The sequence below is a fragment of the Pimephales promelas genome, chromosome 15 (assembly GCF_988280905.1).
Source record: "Pimephales promelas chromosome 15, fPimPro1.hap1.1, whole genome shotgun sequence".
Classification (NCBI taxonomy): domain Eukaryota; kingdom Metazoa; phylum Chordata; class Actinopteri; order Cypriniformes; family Leuciscidae; genus Pimephales; species Pimephales promelas.
Window position 1 is genome coordinate 8,166,650 of NC_142783.1, and position 13,212 is coordinate 8,179,861.

Consider the following 13,212-nt stretch of genomic DNA (forward strand, 5'->3'; position numbering starts at 1 on the left):
TAAAATGTTTTAAAACAACATAAGGACACTAATTTAGAAGATAAAGTGAGCGTTTCTTGGACTGCTAGTAAAAACGGCTTTTTTTTCAACGTCGCGTCATTTGACGTCATAGCAGGGAGCCGCAGCCTCGGCTCAGTGAGAGCAGGCTGGTGTTCAGTGAGAGCGCTCGTCAGTCAGTGTGCTTTCGTTAGTTTTTGCATTTTAATTTATCATCGTCATGGTAAATATTGTGTTTGTGGAGATTGCAAAAACTCCAGCCTGTCAGGACTTCAAGATCGAGTCCACAAGTTTCCATTACAATAAAAGTGACGGTGCTATATAGCCTATCTTTCGTTCCTGGTGCGGTTTGAGCAGGTGAAGAGACGGGATTTCTCCTCTCGGCTCGGAAAACACGGTCGTGTGTAGCGTTCACTTCAGATCAAATGATTAGCATCTCGGCAATATGATGGAGTTCAACATCATGTTATGCCGAAGCAAGAATATTGATCGTCGTATACTACCAATGGCATCAAATAGTGTTATATAGGTAATAGTCATGTCATGCCCTAAATAAAACTTGTAATTGAAAAACAAAATTGGTTGTTTAAATACTCAAACCTTTAATGTTCTGTTTATGTTATAACCAAGGTGAAAAAAGATGTATTAAAAATTTACCCGAGTATAGCCTATGCTTTTAGTAGGCTAAAGAAATATACTCAAGTAAAGTTTTTATACATTTAATAGTATATAAATCTACCCTAAACATACTAATGTCTGCTGGCCTGTTATAGGATCATAATAATCTGTACAATATTGTGAGCACAGTCAGTGTATATCGTTAGCGAATGTGTATAGCCTATTAAGCACGTCTCTCACCTAAAAGGCACCTGTCCTGTTCTCCACTGGTTCTCCTCACATCACTCACAGCTCAATTTTTCTCTGACCATTCTGTCTGACATTATCCTGGCCTGTCCCTGATCTCTTTAGCATAGCAGGCTCATAACTTTATGGCTTGATCCGTCATACGAGTATTTCCTCAGCGTCCGAAATGTCATGCGATTCATTGTTTTCCTGTTGTGTGAATCGACCGCTCTCCCGCTCATTGCGTCACGCCCGCCACGCCCATTTTCAGACGCGGAAGTAAAATTTTCTCACAAAAACGACTGCAGAAGCTTCTGTGGCGTGTTTATACGTATATTTTAAAGAAAATCTAGTTCCTACATTGTTTTTCTATGCATTGACTCGTTGGGTCCTCTAACCTGCAATATGCCCTTTAAGGACCTATTTTAGCCTGCGCCATCTAGAGTGTCATGACAGAGCTTTGTATTTATTTTGTAGAAATGGACAATCCAAGAACAAACATTGAAAGTACCAATAAAACTGGACTGGATTTCAAACTAACATAGTTTTTTTTTTTTTCAGTGGGCATTATGACATGATAAACATTGACAGAAAAGTAAGCTAACATTCAACAAATGTCTTTCTGTATACCCTTCCAAGGTCCCCATAATTATTCCAATCTTGGTGTTGCTGGCCGCAGTGTTCCTGGTGCTGGCTCCCATCATTGATAACCCTCAGATTGAGTACCTCTATGTGATCCTCTTCATACTGAGCAGCTTTATGATTTACATCCCTTTCATTCACTTCAAGCTGTTCCCAGGATTGTTAAATAAACTCACAGTCTTCCTTCAACTTTTCCTTGAGGTGGCACCAACTGCCAAAAACCTGTAATGCTAAGGGAACAGAACTGTTAATTGAGTGCATTTTAATTTCATTTGTTATAGGCTCTCACAATTCTAAATACAATATGTGTGATATATAAAAGAGAAAAATAAATTAAATCAGTTCATTATATTCTTCTAATCATATGACTATCAATGTAATGATGATTGTTTTACTGGATGTGTGAAAGTCAAAATCTAAATCTGAAAAATTGCTATTTTTCAAGAAACAGATGGTAAGGTTTAAAGTAAATAAAATATTAAACAATTCTTAATTTATCTTTTGGTAACACTTTACAATAAGGTTCCATTTTTAACAATGTTAGATGTTGCATTAGTAATGCATTTATCAAAAAATAAATAGTAACATCAAAACTACAAATGTGTAGGCTACTTTGTTGATTTGATGATGTTTTCAGCTGTAGAAATACAGAATTAAAATATATGTTTTTCATGCTCTTGAATTGTTACCTTCAAAGTTCATTAATAAAAAAAAATACATACATAAATAAATGTACTGCAATCATTGAATTAATAGCAGACTTTTTACAGCTTGCCTCTCATTTACATATGGTCCTAAATCCTAGGACGCGCCTTCACTGGGGAGAGACTAATGGGCTCTATGCACGGCGGTATTTCCGGTGAAGCATTAGGGATGCTCGATAACTTCCGCTGATCGTAGAGTCCAATGCAATACCGAGAATTTATATTGAATTTTATACTCCATGGTTATACTAAAGAAACGTTAGTCACAAAAACAGATAAAACAGACACCCCTCGTTGTGTTTATGCTTCTTTTTAAAATTATATTGAATAAATACAACTATAAAATTACATCTAAACGTATGTACGTTTCATTTTAAAGACTGGAGGACAGTAAATTTTGAAGACTCTGCCATAATCCCGTTTTCCTCGGTTTTCCTCCGCTTTAATCTCCACAACCGGAAATGGACGAGCATCCTTGCGTCAAATGCGGAATTTATGCGTGCATATAGCCCATTGACACTTCAGGGCTGCGGACGGTGTCGTCATGTCCAGGCGCAGGTCCTTCATCAGGTCTGGTTTTTTCTTAGACTTTTACAAAGCCTTTGATTCTTTAGAGCATGATTTCATATTGGAAACCTTAAAAAGGTTTGGTTTTGGTCAGTTCTTCTGCAGATCGGTCCAAACTTTGTACACTAATGGAAACAGTTCTATTAAATTAAGTAATGGTACATCCCCAAGGTTTGATATAAAGCGTGGAGTACGGCAAGGGTGTCCTCTTTCTGTTTACCTTTTCCTTCTCGCTGCCCAACTTCTTAATTTACACATTAAAAACAGTCCTATTAAAGGCATTACTGTGGCAAATAATCATATTTTAATCAGTCAGTTGGCGGACGATACAGCCCTGTTTCTGGCAGATGCTTCACAGGTTTCAGTTGCGATTAACCTTATTCGCTCTTTTTCCGAAGCTTCCGGTCTCACCCTCAATCTTAGCAAATGTGAACTGTTACCAGTGAATAACTGCTCTGCTTCCGTTGTGTGTAATATCCCTGTAAGAGATTCAGTCACATATCTTGGTGTTCATATCACTAAAGATAGAAAAGCCAGAGGTAAATTAAACTTTTCTCCCCTCATTGAAAAAACTCAAATGGTTTTCAATCGATGGTTACAAAGAGATCTTTCTTTTAAAAGGCAGAGTTCTAATCACCAAGGCGGAAGGTATTTTTTGTTTAACCTATGCTGCTCAGTCATTACATGTAGATAACTCTTTTTGTAAATCTGTCGATAAGATGCTATTTAATTTTTTATGGAAAAATAAAACTCACTATATTCGTAAGTCTGTAGTTCTGAATTCTTACAACAAAGGGGGCTTAAATTTCATAGACTTTAGCTCTCTCAACAACACTTTCAAGATAAATTGGATCAAGCAATATCTCAAAAACCCTACTTCCATCTGGAATTTTATTTCTCATTATGTCTTTTCACAGTTAGGCGGCCTAAAATTTATTCTGCTCTGTAACTATAAAATACAAAAACTCCCAGTTAAACTCTCCAATTTCCACCAACAGGCTCTTTTGGCGTGGGCTTTGCTGTACAAGCAAACTTCTCTCCACAGAGGTGTTTTATATGGAACAATTCTAATATTGTTTATAAGAACAAGTCGCTTTTTTACGATAATTGGTTCAATAACGGTATTTTATTAGTCAGTCAACTCTTTAATAAGAATGGTCTACTATTCAGTTATTCAGAATTTCTTGCCAAATATAAGATTCCAGTAAGCCCAAGAGAATTTTCAATAGTTTTTGATGCTGTGCCCTCGGGTCTTCATATGTTATTTAGGTCTTGTGATATCTCTCCGCCTTTATCAGTGTCACCTCCAGATCCAACACAGATTCCGTTAGGTAAAGTCTGTTTCTCTACCTATAAAGCTTCAAATTCCAAAATTAGATCTTTGTTTCAGGCGGACCTAGTCTCTATTTCTTCTGCTTCCTTCTATTGGAATAATTTTGACCTTAACTTAGACTGGGGAAAAGTCTGGTCCCTACCCCAGAAGCTTCTTTTAACTAACAAAATTAAAGAAGTTTCATTCAAGTTACTACACAGGTTTTACCCCACAAATGTTTGCTTAAATAAGTTTAAGAATGACATTGATATAAAATGCTCCTTTTGTGGTTTACATCCTGAAACTATATCACATTTATTTTGGTCTTGTGAATTCACTTATAAGTTCTGGAAAGACTTAAATTCATTTAGTTGAAAATATTCTTCCTGAGTTCTCCCTGTACTACAAACATGTAATTTTTGGTTGCTTTAATAACTGTGGGAAGGACAGTAGTGCACTCTTTCTAGTAAACCTAATCTTATTCGTTGCCAAATTCCATATCCATAAGTGTAAATTCAGTAATAAAAAGCCTCTTTTTTCTGTGCTAAAAGCTGAAATGGAACAGTATATTTCTACTATCTCTTCTATGCAAAACAAAAAAGCTGTTAAAACTGTGGTTATTTGTTCTACTTTTAATGTGTTTATGTGATTAAATGTTTTTATTTTTTATTATTATTTATTTATTTATTTTACTTTTTTTCTTTTATTACTTTAACTGTACTGTGGATTATTTTTTGACATTTTTTATTATTTATCTTAATTTTTTGCTTCTTTGATTGTAATGCTCTTTACGTTTAATAAAAAAAAAAAAAAAAAAAAAAAGGTCTGGTTACTGTTATGGCGCTCGCTTTGTGTCATTCGATTCCTAGCCAAGCTTAAAGACGTGTTAACGTGCGTGTGGAGAACGTCTGTACGTTTTAACGACTGCCTTTCTGGACGTCTGCCCGTCTTAACGTCTGCCCGTCTTAACGACTGCACGTCTTAACGTCTGGAGCTAGGCTATCTCCATTCAGTTTTTTTTTTAATTATTATTATTCAGCCAATGACTGAATGGCGATCCGTCTTAAAGGTATAGCGGAGGATCTTTCCGAATTTTAGAGAAGACCCGCCCTCTCCAATTTTTAAAAAAAAATGCACATGCACAAACACAACACTCTTACTCCCGAGAGGGAACGTCTATACGCCTTGCACAATTATGTTCCAAATTCTAAACTAACTAAAAAACATTCATAAAAAAGACAACATGTCAAATGCCCTTCCGTGTTTTATTTACTTATTATACTGATCGATTGAGTGACCGAGGACTCAAGACATGATATGTGCAACCCTGTATCACACGAAATACGTTCTGAGGAAACTATTTTGCAAATCGCAATTACGTTACATAGCAACATATAAGCAGTGCTATTACGTTGGTCCTTAACCTAATATCTCTCATTGTTAATACGTTATTTTTATACATAGTTGAATATGGAGAAGTAGCTTGTTGCATTGTGTAATAATAAACACACAAGATTTTAGAATATTTCAGCGTGATACCATTTACCATTTTGGACAAAAGGCTACTTTAGACAAATTTAGATGTTTACCGTGTCTATGCGGTCCATGACTCGTGCCAGGGCTAGCATTGTAGCTTGCATTAACTTTTACTAGTGATTTTAAATGGATTTCTCCAAATAGCGTGACAAACTTTACCTGTGTAGTAGAATCTTCGCGACTGCGGCATCAGTGAGAAGCCCAACCTGTGCTTTTAGCGCACGCCAGCGTGTGATATTCACCCAAAATCTCTCTGGTCTTGTTTCTATATTCTGCGGCCTTTCTTTTCTTATCATACACTTAGTAAACATTTTTTCTCTTTCGACCCTCAGCCATTTTCAAAGGAATGGCTGAAACCGTAACTCCGACATAATACACCTGAAAGTGAAAACTACATAGGGATGAGCACGTAGCCTATGACGGCCTTACGTAAACATATCACCAGAATGATTGACACTTAGGTGGACCAATAGTATAGACTACCCACCCGGAAAAAGAAAATCCTCCGCTATACCTTTAATACAGAATGCATGGCGTGAGAAGCGTGGCTGGTTGCGTTTGATTTTAGAATAATTCAAAATGTAGGCTGTCTTGTCTTGTGATTAATCAGTATCTGAGCAGCATCGATGGGTTGCGTTTTAAACATTTGAAATGTCATCTGTTATGCATACGAAATTAGGAAACGCGGATGGAAACCGCGTATTGAGTCGTGTTTCAAACTCATTGATCAATATGCTTGCGTGGTAGTCGGTGAACTGTGCGCTGGTGTGCGAGTCGCATCGACAATAAACGCAAGCTATCAGCCCTATCCACCACGTTTAGGCCTAATAGTGGATACTTTCATGCGCTTTCATGTCCAAGTATCTGTTAACCCTATATAGCCTTCCCTACATACAGTTAGGGTGAAATAAATACATGATTTAAAATGTGATATTGCCTGCACAGCTCTTGCAGTTCGTTTGGTCACACACCACAAGGTGTCACTGTGGCCTCAAAGCTTCAGCACTGCCACTCTGAGCTCGATTGCTAAAGTCTGAGTTAAAACAGGCCCCCCTCATTAACATACGGAGAAAGAAATGTTGGAATAAATAAATGTGGAAATGATGAAATGTGGAAATAAATAAATATAGAAATAAATAAATGTGAAAATAAAGAAATGTAGACATAAAAACATAAATACTGAAATAAATGTGGAAATAAAGAAAAGTTGAAATAAATAAATGAATACATGTTTAAATAAATAAATAAATAAATGTGTGGAAACATACAATTATACATAAATATGGAAAGAAAAGTATAAATACTCATTTATTTGCACTTTTTTACATTTCTTCGTATATTTATTTATGTATTTATTTATGTATTTTTGCTTTTTTACATTTCTTTGTATATTTATTTATGTATTTATTTATTTTTAATTTAGTCAGCTTTGGCATTCCTCGCGTTTGTTGAAATTTTTTCAGTCTGGATCCATAGGGGGGTGCGCGGGGAGCATTTTAGCTTTATTTATTTCTGTATTCTGTTGCCTATTCATCGTCGTCCTGAGGCTAACATTGGGCAGCCCATCACTAAATAATATGCATGTATATTGACTAAATATGACATTAGTTACATTTTTATTTTTCAGATAGTTTCTGAAAAATAAAAATGTAACTGTCATATTATTACTTACTGTTCTCACATATTATATCCATAGAGATATTATCACACACCCGTTACTGTGGCGTTTTCTACCTGATGCCAAGGGAAGTCAGGCATCCAATCTCGTCCGACAATCACTATTATCGTAAATAAAACATTTTATTTGACACACTGTGCAAAAGGCCATGGTTCTATTATATTTATGTTCTTACTATAGGTTAGTATAGTTGTACAGTGTTCCTTTAAAATGTTGCGTCTGCTGAGTAGGCGGAGTTTGAATCGGAAGGCTCGCGAGTTCTGTGAGAAATATGCGAGATCTCATCTACGCGGCAATAGAGGAAAGAAAGAAGAGATGCGGTGCGCGACGAGTTGTTGTGATGGGCGGCTGATGTTGTGATCGCTTCTGAGGTCGTTGGATTTCTGTGGCGAATACTCGTGCGTGCGTCATTGCAGACTGTAAGTGCTTTCATTTATTTTATTTAATAATCATTGTTTGATATTCTGTTTAATGCATCAATAAGATATTTATTCAGTCATAATGAACAGCCGCTATATTTTATCAGTACCACAAGTTTGTGATGTCTTTCACGTTCAATCACGTGAAGTAATAATGACGCAGCATTTTTATCGTAAGAGTAACACAGAAACTAATTGAGTTGTTTGTTTATTATAGAACCACACACACGTCTATCTACATTTGTCCAGCTGACCATATCACATAAACCCATCATTCGAACACACACTGAATATCTCAGTACACGAAGCTACAGGCCCTTTTGAACATCATCATTAACCCTATCAGGATCAGACGGCATCGCATATGAGGACGACGTTTCTGCACCCTTCTTCATTAAGTGGACTTCCTCTGGAATACTTGGGACTTCTTAAGACTGAGTACACACTTATTACCACCACTTCGTTGCTCTTTCTTCATAGACTTATATCTTTTGAATACAATCACTGTTTTTATTTTTGTTTATTTTGCGTAGGCCTACGCTGATTATTGTTGTATTTTTATTTGTTGACATTGTGAAAAATGTATCAATCAATACAGAGTGAATTTAATCTCTGGCTCTGGGTTTTATTCCTCTCCTAGTTACTGGACATCAATTGTGTATAAATACTCTAAGGTGATTTAGAACCGTAATAGCAATCAGTGCATTCTACAGCCTTCAGTACATTTTATGGTCCTTTGAGCCGGAGCCTATAACCACCTTAGCGATGATGTCCAGAACTAGTGAGGGAGCCGTAGAGCCAGAGGTTGTACGCCCGCGTAGGATAACAAGACCGCCAGCACATTTGCGTGATTATGATGTTAGCTATCCTCAGAAACAGCTAGCATTTGCAGATGAGCAGTCTGATATGCTTAGTTTTATGCGTGAAATGAGGGAGGAAAACAGGCGAATGAGGCAGGACATGCAACGCATATCTAATTTGATTGTTAACTCTCCTGTGTTAGCTTCTCAGGTTTCATTAGATGAGCAACAGATTATGAGTGAAGGAGCTGTGGTGTCATCCACACCAAAGTCTACTGGTATGCAGGAGGCAGTGCAGAGTGATGGAAACTCTGGCCATACAGTACATACTCCTTTGGTGCCACCTAGAGATGAATCCCTCCTTACAGTTCACAGTTGTGAACGAGATCTCATTGAGGAGCTTACAGACAGTCTAAAGAGAACAAGCCGCCTTAGTGATAGTCCGTCCAATTCAGGTATGTCGACCCCTTCATATAATGAACCACAAAGTAGTAAAAATGTCTTGCCACGGTATGATCAGCATTATGATGCTCATGTTCCTCTGCGTGCTCCTCGTTCGTCTGATATTCGTCAGCAATGTTCAGATGACCCAATAATGTTGCGGTCCAGTATGCCCTCTCATGATGTTTATTATCAATCAGCGACAGACCCTTATCATCGCCGCTCAAGTGATCGAGAGCGTCTGTATAAAGATGCCTTCTCAGATCGTTTCGATCATTCCCCAATTGATTGGAGGCAAAGTACAGTCGCGATAATAGACAGTTCCGTACATCTGACAGTTCTCACTATCCGCTTGGCCACTCTGAGATGCATAGTCCCGTGCATCCACCACCAATGCAATATCGAGGGCCGACTCCTACAATCCCCCATTTCAGTCGGGATGATCCACGGGATTTTGTTCGTCTTAAAGGGTTAGTTCACCCAAAAATGAAAATTAAGTCATTAATTACTCACCCCCATGCTGTACCAACCCCGTAAGACTTTCGTTCGTCTTCGGAACACAAATGAAGATATTTTTGATTAATTTCGAGAGCTGTATAACTACCACATTGGCTCCTAAGGGACTGCCTCTTGACGGCCCAGAAAGTCAATGAAGAAAATGTTTAAATATCCCAAGTGACTACCGTGGCTCAACTATATGTTTATCAAGCAACGAGAATACTTTTTGTGCGAAAAAACAAACAAAAATAACGAGTTTATTCGACTATTCCTTTTCTTCCTTGTAGGCCAGAAACGAGAGTTCCTTAGATTTCCACGACGCATGCGCGAGAATTGCTATCTTTTTCAACTACTTCAGATCAGTTCTCGCGCATGCGTCGTGGAAATCTAAGGAACTCTCGTTTCTGGCCTGCAAGGAAGAAAAGGAATAGTCGAATAAACTCGTTATTTTTGTTTGTTTTTTCGCACAAAAAGTATTCTCGTCGCTTGATAAACTTATAGTTGAGCCACGGTAGTCACTTGGGATATTTAAACATTTTCTTCATTGACTTTCTGGGCCGTCAAGAGGCAGTCCCTTAGGAGCCAATGTGGTAGTTATACAGCTCTCAAATTGAATCAAAAATATCTTCATTTGTGTTCCGAAGATGAACGAAGGTCTTACGGGGTTGGTACAGCATGGGGGTGAGTAATTAATGACTTAATTTTCATTTTTGGGTGAACTAACCCTTTAAGCTTGCGCTACATAACATTCTTCCTGAAGACGCTTCTGAGTCATTTAAGTTCCAAATACTTATGGACCACCTTAAGCTGGAAGATGCTTTGCTTGTCGCCGACTCATATAGTCACAGTCGTACTCCATTCAGTGACACTATGAGAGCGCTCACTGATATGTATGGGCAGCCACATCAATTGGCACTGCAAAGGATCACTAATCTGATGGATGGGCCCAATATCAGGAGCGGAGATGTGAAGTCTTTCAAGGCATTTGCCCTTCGTGTCTGAGCACTGGTTGGAATGTTAAACCAGTTAGGTAGCACAGGTTGGACTGAACTGAAATGTGGCTCACATGTTTCTCGTCTCTTAGCTAAGTTGCCGTACGACCTAAGAGCTAACTTCAAGAGATTCATTAACCCCCTTCAGACTCCTATTCCAACGCTGATTGATTTCGCAGACTGGCTGGAATATGAGGTCCGTGTGCAGGTAGAAGGAACACAGTATGGGTCCTATCCTGATCCTGTGAAACACAATGTTCACAAAGACAAGAGAACTGGGTTTGTCCCTCGTAAGCTGACCACTGTTTTACATGGTAGAGAGCAAAAAGTAGGATCAGTAGAGCCCCCAAAGACTGAATACATGGACTCAGAAAGACCACAGGAGAAGCCGAAGAAGTATTGTCCCTTCTGTGACACAAATTAGCACTACATGAATCAGTGTGCTAACTTCAAACTTCTAACTAAGGAGCAGATTGAGAGTTGGGTCAGAACGGGACATAGATGTTGGCGTTGTGGACGTGGGCATTCCTCATCTAAATGCACATTAAAGGCGAAGTGCAAGCAGTGTGAATGGAGGCATCTTGATGTTCTTCATGAAGTCAATGCCAACGTTGATGGGATGAGTAAAGGTAATAACCAGACATCGGAGAAAAGTCCAGTAAGCCCTGCTTCTCAGACCCTGTACTTGGATCGCCCTACGAGTGGCAAGCAAATTCTTCTGAAGTTAAGTCGGGTTATCATTCGGAATGGTGATAAGTCATTAGAAACCTATGCTGTGCTAGACGACGGATCCGAGCGTACGATCTTGTTGAATGAAGCTGCTCGACGTCTAGACCTTAAGGGTGAAATTGAAGATTTGGCTCTGCGCACAGTGAGACAGGATGTTCATACTATTCATGGTAGATCTGTATCCTTCTCCATAGCACCTGTTTCATACCCTGACAGATCCTACCCAGTCAAGGGTGCATTCACAGCAAAAGAGTTAGCCTTGGTGCAGCACACTTACCCCATCTCTGACTTGCAAAGAAGATATCGCCATCTCCGTGACTTACCTTTGCATGACATTCACGAGGCGCAGCCCTTGGTTCTTATCGGCTCTGATTATCCTCACTTGATAACCCCTGTGGAGCCGGTGAGATTGGGTCCTCCTGGAGGTCCAGCAGCGGTTCATACGATGCTTGGTTGGACATTGCAAGGTCCCTCCAGTCTCATTAAGCCTCACTTGCAGCCTCAAGAATGTTTATTCATTTCTTGTGTTTCTCCTGAAGCTGATCTCTTCCGTCAGGTTGAAAAACTTAGATACCCTTCCTTATCTATCTGAGAAAGTAGTCAGTCGATCACGACAGGATGCAGAAGCTATCCGCCTTCTAGAGGAGAAAACCATCAGGATCGATGTGAACGGTGTCAAAAGGTACGCCACTCCTCTACTCTGGAAAGAGTCGCCTCCACCGCTGAATTCACCCAAAGAGGCAGTCATGGCTTTGTTACGCAGCACAGAGCGAAAACTAGTTAGAGAGCCTAGTCTGGCTGAGTCTTACGAATCAGAGATTCAGAAACTGCTGCAAGCGGGTTATGTCACCCCATTGACATCTGCAGAATGTGATCCGAGTTCCAAGGTGTGGTACATACCACATCATATGGTTCATCACAATGCGAAGAATCGTATTGTCTTCAATTGTTCTTTCGAATACCAGGGTCAGTCTTTGAATGAACATCTTTTGCCCGGTCCCACCTTGAGTGCCAGCTTGTTAGGAGTTCTCCTCCGCTTTAGAGAACATCCCGTGGCTATCTGCAGTGACGTGAAGGGTATGTTTCATCAAATCCGTCTCCTTGATGAAGATAAACCCTTCCTCCGCTTTCTGTGGCGCCATGGAAAGATGTCTGAACCGGCCGTCGTGCATCAGTGGCAAGTTCTGCCATTTGGCACTGCATGTAGCCCTTGTTGTGCTACTTATGCACTTCAGACTCATGCAAAGCTGGATCTTGAAGCTACGGATGAAGTACGTCAAACGGTGGAGCGTAGCTTCTATGTCGACAATTGTCTCAAGAGTGTCTCTACTGAAACTCAAGCTGTACAGCTGTTAAACCGATTGCAGAGCCATCTTATGGAGGGTGGATTCGAATTGAGGCAATGGGCCAGTAACATTCCTGAGGTTATTCACCACCTTCCTGCTGAGTTAAAGTCAAAGAGTGGGGAGATTAGGCTCAGTCAAGAAATGGCTAATCCTCAGGAGAATGCCCTTGGATTGATATGGCAATGTAGATCGGACACATTGGTATACAAACCTTACCAGAGAGATGAGGGTGAAACTACCATGCGGAGCATCTATCGTACTTTAGCCAGGCTTTACGACCCCCTTGGTTATCTCATTCCATATACCACAAGAGCCAAGATTGTCGTGCAGTTGTTGTGGGATAAGAAGCGAGAATGGGATGATCCTAATTTACCATCGGATCTACTAAACATTTGGCATCAGTGGCAAAGCGAGCTCCCACAATTGTCTCAGATCCACCTGCCAAGGTGTTACAGTTCCAGCCTTCAGTATCCTGTCAAGAGCCGCAGTGTTCATGTGTTTTGTGATGCTTCTGAAGAGGCATACGGCTCTGTTGCATACTTGTACTCTGAAGATGATATGCATGTTGCATTCATGGCGGCAAGGTCACGAGTCGTTTTAAGGAAACAGATCTCCATCGCTCGTTTAGAGCTTTGTGCTGCATTGACAGGAGCGCAGCTTGGAGATGTCTTGAAGAGAGAGCTGACTCAAGATATCCACAAATTTGTA

The 13,212-nt window shown here is 39.6% G+C and overlaps 1 protein-coding gene and 1 long non-coding RNA gene across 2 annotated transcripts in view; both read left to right on the top strand.

Moving 5' to 3' along the window:
• The window catches only part of LOC120462375 (b(0,+)-type amino acid transporter 1), a 51,791-nt gene extending 49,581 nt beyond the window's left edge, over window positions 1-2,210 (top strand). The window contains exon 6 of the mRNA XM_039650999.2: window positions 1,480-2,210. Coding sequence (XP_039506933.1) covers window positions 1,480-1,710 — 231 coding nt within the window. The 3' untranslated portion in view covers window positions 1,711-2,210. The remainder of the gene's footprint in view (window positions 1-1,479) is intronic.
• A 5,318-nt stretch (window positions 2,211-7,528) lies between these two features.
• On the top strand, window positions 7,529-8,307 carry LOC148973472 (uncharacterized). The gene is made up of 2 exons (XR_016146590.1): window positions 7,529-7,698; window positions 7,916-8,307. It is a non-coding gene; the product is annotated as an uncharacterized LOC148973472 (long non-coding RNA).
• The last annotated feature ends 4,905 nt before the right edge of the window (window positions 8,308-13,212 follow it).